Raw genomic sequence first — 12,000 nt, forward strand, 5'->3', positions numbered from 1 at the left:
AAAAGTATTTGAACAGATCTGGAATTAACTGGGGGAGGATACGTGTGAGAGTTGACAAGTTCCTTGTTCCAGTTGGAAGAAGAGAGGTGACTTTTTGCTGATTTTAGTTAACTGTAACAGAGTAAGAATTTTCCATTCCTCCTCTGCTTTTTCATGAAGATGCCTCAGCAGTGCCCAAACTCAATAATATAAAGGCAAAACACTGCGGATGCTGGAATCTGAAGCAAAAACAGAAAATGCTGGAAAATCTCAGCAGGTCTGACAGCATCTGTGGAGAAAGAATAGAGCCAATATTTTGAGTCTGGATGACCCTTTGTCAGAGCTAAACTCAATACATTGTCTGATTTGATGTATTAGATGTTACTAGATGTCCCACATCAGCTGCTGTCAAACCCAGGGCTCATACTATGATAGCTTCCATCTCACCTTCCCCATCCCCCTTACCCTTCCAGACCCGGCTGGTTGATTCAGTGTCCCAGATCACCAGGCTTTCTCCGTCGGCTAGTCAGCCAGTGGCTGTGAAGTGTTCAAATGACCATCCAACTCGCAGAGACCAGGCTAAGAAAGGCGCAAGGTCCAAAGTTTCTCACACCTCACTATTGGGAGCAATGGGTAGACATCTTGATCTGCCAATGTATGTTGCAAAGCCAATCTCAGAAAAATAAATATAAGATGGTCACAAACAAATCAAATAAGGCAGCGTGGAAGCACAGTGCTGCCTCACAGCACCAGGGACCCAGGTTCCTGGATAACTGTCTGTGTGGAGTTAAGACATTCTACCTTGTCTGTGTAGGTTTCTGCCAGTTTCCTCCCATAGTCCAAAAATGTGCAGGTTAGGTTGATTGGCCATGATAAATTGACGCTAGTGTCAGGGGGTACACTAATGTCAACATATGTGTTGACCATCTTATATTTATGTTCCTGAAGGTGAACTTGGAGCATACGTTGGCAGATCAAGATGTCTACCCATTGGTCCTAACAATGAGATGTCAGGCACTTTGGACCTTGTGCCTTTCTTAGCCTGGTCTCTGAGAGTTAGATGGTCATTTGGATACCCCACCCCCCCGCCCCCCACCAAATATGTGGGGTTACAGAAATAGGGTCTGGGTGGGATTGATGTAGGTGCAGCCTTGATGGGATGAATGGCCTCTTTCTGCATTGTATGGATTCTATTCTATGATTATTGAGAGAGTAGTTGGAGTATGGAACTCACTGATGCAGGGTCGGCTGAGCCGGGGGATGGAGGTGGGGAGGAGGTAGTGTTGTAGGGTTGGTATTGTCACTGGACCAGTAATCCAGACACTCAGGGCAATATTGAGGGTTCAAATCCCACCATGGCCGATGGTGAAATTTGAATTCAATCAAAATCTGGAATGAGAAGTCAATGATGACCATAGAACCATTGTCGATTGTTGAAAAAACCCAGCCGGTTCACCAAAGGGAAGGCAAACTCCTGTCCTCTCCTGGTCTGACCTATGCGTGACTTCAGACCCACAGCAATGTGGTTGACTCTTAAACACCCTCTGGAATGGCTTAGCAAGTCAGGCAGTTCAAGGGCAGTTAGGGATGGGTGATAAATGTTGGCCCAGCCAGTAATGCCCATGAATGAAGAAAGAATCCTACCCCCCATTTTCATTTTTATCTGTTCTTCTTACTCCCCCACCCACCATGCCTCGTACTGATGTTTGTCTGACAGTAATGGGGAAGTGAGAATGCTGGTTATCACCAGAGTGTGACACGAATCTCTTCAGAGAAGGTTTCGGAAGGAACCAGTTATCGTATGATTTTCAAACTATAAACCAGGCCTCTGGTCACAGGTGTCTGTGTCAAGTGCCTGTTCAGAGGGATGTGCAAACACTGCTGAGTAATGCGGAAAGAAAATAAAATGATCTCTGAGGGATTTTTGGAAATGGGATCCATAAACAGAAAGGGGCTCTCAATGGGTAACACGGTGGCATAGTGGTTAGCACTGCCACCTTACAGCGCCAGAGTCCCAGGTTCAATTCCTGGCTCAGGTCACTGTCTGTGTGGAGTTTGCACATTCTCCTTGTGTCTGCGTGGGTTTCCTCCGGGTGCTCCAGTTTCCTCCCACAGTCCAAAGAAATGTGGGTTAGATGGATTAGCCATGATAAATTGCCCCTTAGTGTCAGGGAAACTAGCTAGGGTAAATGCATGGGGTTATAGGGATAGAGCCTGGGAGGGATTGTGGTCTTTGCAGACTCGATAAGCTGAATGGCCTCCTTCTGCATTGCTGGGATTCTACGAGAGTGTTTGATCCTGCAGTGATTCTACTCATACAGCGTAGGTGTACACGAGCCTTGGTTTAAATTACAATGGAATGGTTGAAAGTAAGGACAGGGTGACAGCCTGGCAACTCAATGACCCTCTGTCTTGGTTTGCTGGGTTATATGGCAGTGGGTAGCTTTATATAATGGACTGTTTCCATTCAGAGCTTGGCTTGTTTAGCCCATGAAGCCAAGTCCAAATCCTTGGGAATGTAAACACCAAATTCTGGTCAACCACCTGATACCTTCAGTCTGCCTCCAAACTCAACCTCCAGAACAGGGGTCACTTTGACGCTATACTTTGTTCATGTTCAAACCAATGCAGCAGATTGTGACAGATTCATCCTTCCCTTCCTTCTGACTTTTATTTTATCTACACTGCAAATTTCTTTCCCTTTACCTTCATGCTATCCATGTTTTGTTCTCTTCTCTCTCTCTCTCTGTCTTCCTCCTGAACTAGTGGTGACGACGCTAACATGGCACTGAGTCTGGATTTAGCAGCGGTAATGCCAGGCTCGGAGATGCGGCGGAGGCCCCGGCGGTACATTAGCCCAGGCGTGAATCGCAGAACGTCAGATCGGTTCAGGACACAGCCCCTCACGCTGACTGAACGGTGAGGTACACGCGGGCGGGAGGGAGGCTCCTGTATGATGGTGACTTGAATATTTACTCTCAAAGCTGTGTGTGGGTTGGGTTGATTGGCCATGCTAAATTGCCCCTTAGTGTCAGGGGATTAGCAGGGTAAATACTTGGGGGTTATGGAGATAGGACCTGGGAGGGATTGTTGTCAGGTTCGATGGGCCGAATGAGCTTACTTTGCACTGTAGAAACTCAATGATTCTGAGATTGAGGAAAGAGATAGGGTGGTGTTTAAATCCAACTCTCCTCCCGGTGGTGAACAATCGCCCCAGGCAGAAAACATCTGAACTGACTGTTTAATAACATTGGAGCAACTCTGATATTTCATCTGATTTCACCTCTCCTCGCAGTTTCACTCGCACCCTTCAAGGTGCCGGCTCTTACAGGGCTGTAAGTTCATGTGCAACCCTACATACAGTGTGTTGACAACCTATTCAATTCTTGAGGCATCTCAGTCACGTCTTATCCTAGCCTACATACTGTTATGGATACTTAGTTGTTGCTGAGTAGTGACCGTAAGCAGATACCCTGGTCGGTTTTTAATCACAGTAAGAAGTCTCACAACACCGGGTTAAAGTCCAACAGGTTTACTTGGGTAGCGCAAGCCGCTAGCTTTCAGAGTGCTGCCCCGTCATCAGGTGAGTGGGAGTTCTGGGCATATAAGCTCAATTTACAAGATAATGGTTGGAATGCGAATCTTTCCAGCTAATCAAGTCTTAAGTGAGTGGAGACAGCATTAAGCACAGGTTAAAAAGATGTCCAGCTAGGACAGTTAGTGAGATTTTGCAAGTCCAGACAAGTCATAGGGTCACAGATAATGCGACATGAACCCAAGTTCCCGATTGAGGCCGTCCTATGTAGGCGGAAATCTCCATATCATGGCCTTTAGTCCCCACCCTATCCAAAGGACTTTGAACCCAGCTGTTACACCTAAGCTCTTGACATCACCCTGCTCAGGACTGCCAGGGAGGCGAACTGGGGACTTTCCAGTCTGTGAGGATGTATGATACACAGAACCACTTATCCGTCACATGCTGTAACAAGCCTCCCTAACCTGTTCAACTGCTTACAATGAAGCAAGCTCGAGAGAGGGAGAGAGAGGCTATGCGATGAAACCATTTGAGTCTGAGTGTTTGTGGCATCTCAATGAACAGATGACTCCTCGAACGATTGTACCGGAATAATGTGGCTTGATTTACCTGGAATGTTTAAGCCTCAATTTGAACTCAATCCTTCGGATAAGAACGGGATGATAAATTCCACCTGACACTTTAAGCAGGTTGACTGCCCAATTTTAAAAATGTCAATCAGAAAAGAGGACACGTGCTCTTGCTATGGAAATAACTGCAATCTTAAAATTAGAGTGAGATCAATCAGATCTGAAATGAAAACACTTTGTTCACACATCGGGGATCAGAAATGTGGAACTCTCCTCTCCGAGATTTATTATTCCTCAGCAGAAATGGTCGAGCGCTTCAAGTTTTTGGATGTCTAGATCACCAACAATCTGTCCTGGCTCCCCCCCCCCGATGCCAACACTATAGTTAAGAAAGCCCACCAACGCCTCTACTTTCATGGAAGACGAAGGAAATTTGGCATGTCAGCTACGCCAACGTTTATAGATGCACCATAGAAAGCATTCTTTCTGGTTGTATCACAGTTGGGAATAGCTCCTGCTCTGCCCAAGACCACAAGAAACTACAAAAGGTCATGAATGTAGCCCAATGCATCACGTAAACCAGCCTCCCATCCATTGACTCTGTCTACATTTCCCACTGCCTCAGAAAAACACCCTGGACATTTTCTCTTCCACCTTCTTCCATCGGGAAAAAGATACAGAAGTCTGAGGACATGTACCAACCGACTCGAGAACAACTTCTTCCCTGTTGCCATCAGACTTTTGAATGGCTCTACCTCGCACTAAGTTGATCTTTCTTTACACCCTAGCTGTGACTGTAATGCTACATTCTTCACTTTCTCATTTCCTTCTCTATGAATGGTATGTTTTGTCTGTATAGCGCACAAGAAACAATACTTTTCACTGTATACCAATACATGTGACAATAATAAATCAAATCAAAATTCCTCAGGACTGAGGATGACTTACTGCAGTGGGTTCTGAGATGGCTGATAAGTCCAATGTGTGACCTGCACACCGCCACATGCTGGGCTGGAGGTGTTTGATGGGTTGGGTGAGTGGGTTGTTTGGGGGTTTGTGCACCCTCTCCAACACCTCAACTTCTGCGTGTTCTTGGCAAAGTCCCTTAATGTGTTCCTGGCTGAACCTTCATCACACACGCTTGGGGTCCTCCGTGAGTCAACAAGGATGATTGATTTCCTCACGGAGGACCCCTCAGGCGTTCCCGCTGCACTCCTGGGAGTCTCCTGCCACCATCTGAGTTCCGAGTGGACCAGTCGCTTTGGGAGTCTGGAGTCCGCCATACGAATGACATGTGCCACCTGGTGAGGCTGGTTTTGGGTGATTGGTGCCTTGATGCTGGGCGTGTCGGCCTGTGAGAGGATGCTGTGGTTAGACCGCCTTTCTTGTCACTTGATTCCAAGATGCTGTTGGTGATACTTCTCCCGTGCTTTGAGGCACCAGCTGCAGGTTATCCAAATTTCCGGAGCACTAGGAAGATCTCCAAGATATAGTGACCAATGGGCTGAGAGAAGTTTTCAAGACTTGAAATCTACCAATATTTGTTGAGTAAGGTTGTCAAGAGATGTCGAGCAAAGGTGTATAAACACAATAAAACACCTGATCGGCCATCATAATAATGGAGGAAAAAAATTAAAGTTTATTAGTGTCACATGTAGGCTTACGTTAACACTGCAATGAAGTTACTGTGAAAATCCCCTAGCCGCCACACTCCAGCCCCTTTTGGGTACACTGAGAGAGAATTTAGCACGGCCAATGCACCTAACCGGCATGTCTTTCGGATTGTGAGAGGAAACTGGAGCGCACGGAGGAAACCCACGCAGACATGGGGAGAATGCGCAGACTCCATGCAGACAGCGACCCAAGCCGGGAATCGAACCTGGGTCCCTGATTCGAGGAACTGAATGGATGACTTCTGCTCCTGTGTTCAAAGAACAAATAAACTTACAGCACAGGAGCAGGCCCTTCGGCCTTCCAAGCCTGCATCGACCATGCTGCTCGACTTAACTAAAACCCCCTATGCTTCCGGGGACCATATCCCTCTATTCCCATCCTATTTATGTACTTGTCAAGACGCCCCTTAAAAGTCACTACCGTATCGGCTTCCACTGCCTCCCCCGGCGACAAGTTCTAGGCACCCACTACTCTCTGTGTAAAAAATCTGCCTCGGACATCTCCTTTAAACCTTGCCCCTCACACCTTAAACCTATACCCCCCTAGTAATTGACTCTTCCACCCTGGGAAAAAGCTTCTGACTATCCACTCTGTCCATGCCTCTCATAATCTTGTAGACTTTTAGTTGTTAAAAATTCAGTAAACTTTTAACATCAGCAAAGATCAGAAATTGAGCCACAATCGCTAACCCTGCCTTTCATCTCTGTCTGCATCTGAGTTGATAAAATGTAAGTGACAAGATGCCCTTGTGCATTCCGATTCATCTTCTGACCTAGATATCCTGTTTTGTACATAAAAGTTGATTTTATTCGCATGTTGTTAATGGTAAGAACCCCAACTAGTTCACTTATGTCCTTCCCTGGACTTGCCTACATGTGACTCCGGGTCCACAATAATGTGATGGTCTCTCAAAAGCCCTCAGAAATGGCCTCGCGAGACGTCCAGTTCAAGGGCAATTAGGGATGGGCAATAAATGAGGGCCGAGATAGCGATGCCCACATCCCATGCATGAATAAAAAAAAGCCCATGAAGAATATAACATGCAGAGAGTGCAGAGCAAGCGGTATGTGATAGCATGACCCAGAGGCACAATGCAAATTGTATCAGCGGTGCAAGATTCCAACATAATGTCACCCATCACCGATCTTCCTTTTATCCTTGTCCCTTGCTCAAAACATTTTACAGCTTGGAATTTTCCCAGTTTTGATGAAAGATATCTCACAACACCAGGTTAAAGTCAAAAGAAACCAAAAGAGAAAATCTCAGCAGCATCTGTAAGGAGAGAACCTTTAAGAGTCATCTGGACTCGAAACGTCAGCCCTTTTCTCTCGATGTAGATGCTGCCAGACCTGCTGAGATTTTCCAGCATTTTTTCTTTTGGTTTCAGATTCCAACATCCCGCAGTAACTTGCTTTGAACCAGGTTAAAATCTAACAGGTTTGTTTGGAATCACGAGCTTTCATCCACCCCAGTCCAATGCTGGCATCTCCACATCTTGAAGAAGGGTCACAGACCTGAAATCCCGTGTCGGATTCTCCGACCTGCCGCAGCTGGGATTATCCGGTCCGCTGCAATGAGTGGAGTTTTGGCTGAGTGCCAAGTTTTCCATTCTCACTGGAGATGGCAGCAGGGAGAACATGAACGGCTGGAGAATCCTGGCCTCTGTTTCTCTCACTGCACAGATGCTGCCAAACCTGTCTCCATCAGTTTTTAAATTTCACCTACAGGCATGTGGTTTGTAAAGATCGAATTATTAAAATTTAGATTATGCTATGATGGGGAAAGATGAGTTTTGTCTTGTTGCTCAACATCCTTCTGTACAGCGTCATCAGTGACTGATACTCAGTCTCTCTCTCTCTCTTCTTGTCAACTTTACAGAACTTCAGTGCTGAACACCGGAAAGGCGATCTCAGAGGGTGAGTACCATACCTGTACTCCCACCCGCAATCAATCCACTCGAAATATTGCTGATGCAAACTCCTTTTAGAATGCTCTCAGAAATGGCCTGGCGAGACATCCAGTTCAAGGGCAATTAGGGATGGGCAGTAAATGCGGACCAACCCATGGATGAATTAAAAAAAGCCCATGAAAAATGTAACATGCAGAGAGTGCTAAGCAAGCGGTGTGTGATAGCATGATCCAGAGGCATAAATGCAAATAAGAACATAAGAAATAGGAGCAGGAGTAGGCCATCTAGCCCCTCGAGCTGCAGTGCAAGATTCCAGTGTCACCCACCTCCGATCTTCCTTTTGTCCTTGTCCCTTGCTCAAAACGTTTTACATCTTGGACTTTTCCCAGGGTGTCCGAGGGCAAATTCTTGCAGCTAATTGCATATCGGCTCTCAGGCATTTGCACATTCTGAAACTTTAAGAGTTGATGTTCTGACTTTGTGCATGTGGCAGTGAGCCACTCACACACATCAGGAGCACCTCTGTTCTTTTTGGATATTGTTTCCCCTTTTTACCCAACACAAGCAGTGTTGTGAATTGGTGCACTACTGAGTATGTCTATTTTCCTTTCATCATTTACCCCCTTCACTGAGAGACTCGTTCACCCTGTGTTTCTATCCCAGATTAGCCAGAACTCAGACACTTTGTACGCGAGCCTAGACTACGAGTGTTGGAGGGTTGGCAAAGGGGAGATGGGGGAGGGAAGGTGCAGGAGGGGAGGTGGGGGAAGCAGAAGTGGGGAGGGGAGGTGGAGGAGGGGAGCTGGGGGAAAGTGAGGTGGGGAGGGGAGGTGGGGTAGGGGAGGTGGGGTAGGGGAGGTGGAGGAGGGGAGGTGGAGGAGGGGAGCTGGGGGAAAGTGAGGTGGGGAGGGGAGGTGGGATAGGGGAGGTGGGGGAGGGGAGGTGGGATAGGGGAGGTGGGGTAGGGGAGGTGGAGGAGGGGAGCTGGGGAAGGAGAGGTGGGGGAGGGGAGCTGGGGGAAGGAGAGGTGGGGAGGGGAGGTGGAGGAGGGGAGCTGGGGGAAGGAGAGGTGGGGAGGGGAGCTGGGGGGAGAGGTGGGGAGGGGAGCTGGGGGGAGGCGAGGTGGAGGAGGGGAGCTGGGGGAAGGAGAGGTGGGGAGGGGAGGGGAGATGGAGGAGGGGAGGTGGGGGAAGGAGAGGTGGGGAAGGGAGGGGAGGGGAGGGGAGATGGAGGAGGGGAGGTGGGGTAGGGGAGGTGGAGGAGGGGAGCTGGGGGAAGGAGAGGTGGGGAGGGAAGGTGGGGGAGGGGAGGTGGAGGAGGGGGATGTGGGGGGGAGAGTGGAGGGGGGGAGGGGGAGGTGTGGGGGGCAATGGGGATGAAGAGTTCAATCTTCGCCTCAGTACCATAATGTCAGAGGTCGACAATATGAATGCTGTTGTTTTTGATTTCCTGCACTAATTTAAGAAATGTACTGAGCCTAATTCAGGCCCAGAGTTTGGAGCAGCTTCACACAACCAAGCTGGAATCTTCCACCGCTCTGTATCCAGGACTGTGCCATTGAATGGCAGAGTAATCTAATCACAGTGGTTTCACAAAATAATCCTGGTTTTGATTCATTCAGAATTCAACATCTACACGAACAAAGGAGTCTGCATCATATGAAATAGAATTAACTTTCATTACCATACTACTCTTTACAACCCCAGGGCTTCTCAAAGCTCTTCACAATGGAGGAACTGTTTTCAACTGTAGTCAACATTGTAAAGTAGGAAACATCACACACATACTCACACTCACACACACCCATTCACAGTCACACACACGCACTCACACACACACTCACACACACACACACACACACACACACACACACACTCATACACAGTCTCACACACACAGTCTCACACACACAGACACTCACACAGTCTCACACACTCACACACACACTCACATATACACACACTCAGTCACACACACACAGACACACATACACACTCATATACAGTCTCACACACTCAGCCTCACACACAAACTCACACACAGTCTCACACACTCACAGTCACACACACATGCACACACACTCATACACAGTCTCACACACTCACAGTCACACACACACACACTCATACACAGTCTCACACACTCACAGTCACACACACACGCACAAACACTCATACACAGTCTCACACACTCACAGTCACACACACACACACTCATACACAGTCTCACACACTCACAGTCATACACACACACTCATACACAGTCTCACACACACACGCACACACACTCACAGTCACACACACAAACACACACACACACGCACACACACTCACACACACACACACACTCACAGTCACACACACACAGTCTCTCACACACACACTCACAGTCACACACTCACACAGTCTCTCTCTCACACACACACATACACACACACACCACAGTCACACACTCATATAGTCACACACTCATATAGTCACACACACTCATACACTCATATACACACACTCACAGTCACACACAGACACTCACAGTCCCACACACACATTCACACAGTTACACACACACTCACAGTCACACACTCACAGTCACACACACACTCATACACTCACATACACATACACACTCACAGTCACACACAGACACTCACAGTCACACACAGACACACACAGTCACACACACACACTCACAGTCCCACACACATACACACCCACTCACAGTCACACACACCCACTCACAGTCTCACACACCCACTCACAGTCTCACACACCCACTCACAGTCTCACACACACAGTCACACACACTCACACAAAAACTCACGCACACACACTCACTCTCTTCCACACACACACACACACACATTGCAGATGTGATATTGATATAGATCAAATAGAAAGAAAGCAGGAGGACCTGAGTCCTGCCAATCAGGAAATGGTTAATGCCCAGACAGCAATGATGAAAATCTCCAATGTTCAGAGAGATAAGCCAGGGAGCAGAAATCATTGCAACAGCCAACCTGAATAGTGGATACTGTTGGAGTTAGTGATGGATGTTTATTTCTTATGAAGCACATACACGAAGGGTGGAATTTTACAAGAAAATTTCTAAGTGTCCAGCTAGCATGAAAATAGGAAAGTTTCAGATCTGTCTTTTGGGTGCGTTTTTACTCCGAATCTTCTGCACATAGTGCTTGGAAAAATGGGCTAGACTGTTTCTAGCTACTATAGGCAGTGGGTGGGGCTTAATTTGCCAGCCAGCTTGTTCAGGTAACAGAGGGAGCTATTGCGCATGTGCAGACCTCTGTGGCTGCACACGCGCAATTCCAACAGCAGCCTGCCTCAACCCAGCACACCACCCCCATGACCGATTGCGAGCCCCACACTGCCTGAAAATATTGCCCCTGCCGCCCCTTCACCTCCCCCCGACCAATTGCATGCAGAGTTGCAGCGGCCCCGCTTCCTCCCTGCACCCCTCCGCCATCCATGATCTCCAGCACAGTGCGTAGTTGGGCTCCCCTCCCACCCCAACCAGGCCACCCTCACCTGGCCTGACACTGCCCCACCAGGTTTAGCCCTACAGCCCCACCCCCCCATAGGCCCCACCCCAGTATACCATACCCCCAGAAGGCCCTGCCTGCCTAGACCTGGTGGACAGTGCCCAAGATCCCTGGTGGGCATTGCCAAGATACCAGGCTGGCACTGTGGAAGGGGTATCCCCCCCTTGCCCTTGGCCTCCTTGAGGGGGCCTTAATGAACTCCAGTTCATGTGGAGCACTTGTTTTCCTCGCTGGAGAGAACCTCTCCCAGTGAGGCCCACAAATGCAAGTCAGCCTGAATAATTGAGCTCCGGACTCACCACACACATGGAAATTATGATTGAAATCAACAAATAATTCCCGGTGAGAGGCCGATCGTGCCGGAAATCCGGTGCCGTTAAGATCGTGCGAAATGAGAAATTGGGCATGATCTTGATTTCTCGACTCTTGTGCGATTTTACCAGCTCGCTCTGCCCATTGATAGGCAGGGAAAAACCAGTAAAATCACCTAGGTGTCTGTCACCCCAGGACCTCCAGTTAGTATAATATCATCCTCAGGAGAAATTTAAAGGATATCACCAAAGGAAACATGGAAAAGTCTTGTTTGAGTATTTAAATAAACTCCCACCACACTGCATTAAAAGGAATCACAGAATTGCTTCTGCACAGATAGAGGCCATTCGGCCCATCATGTCTGCACTGGCTGTCCGAATAAGCAATTCATTAGTGCCATTGCTCCACCTACTTGCCATCACCCTGTGCATTCTTACTTTTCATATTCTCTTTTGAATGTATCGAT

The 12,000-nt window shown here is 47.9% G+C and overlaps 1 protein-coding gene across 9 annotated transcripts in view; it reads left to right on the top strand.

Moving 5' to 3' along the window:
• svild (supervillin d) overlaps positions 1–12,000 on the top strand; it is a 174,610-nt gene that overhangs the window by 62,611 nt on the left and 99,999 nt on the right. For 7 of the 9 annotated variants that reach the window (XM_080213812.1, XM_080213807.1, XM_080213808.1 and 4 more), the window contains 2 exons: positions 2,746–2,898; positions 7,636–7,673. The exons of 1 other annotated variant lie outside the window; for it this stretch is intronic. In XM_080213812.1, the coding sequence (XP_080069938.1) occupies positions 2,746–2,898; positions 7,636–7,673 (191 nt within the window). The remainder of the gene's footprint in view (positions 1–2,745; positions 2,899–7,635; positions 7,674–12,000) is intronic. One more of the 9 variants, XM_080213814.1, reaches the window with a different exon arrangement.

This window comes from Carcharhinus amblyrhynchos, chromosome 27 (assembly GCF_965287045.1).
Source record: "Carcharhinus amblyrhynchos chromosome 27, sCarAmb.v2.hapA, whole genome shotgun sequence".
NCBI classification, from domain to species: domain Eukaryota; kingdom Metazoa; phylum Chordata; class Chondrichthyes; order Carcharhiniformes; family Carcharhinidae; genus Carcharhinus; species Carcharhinus amblyrhynchos.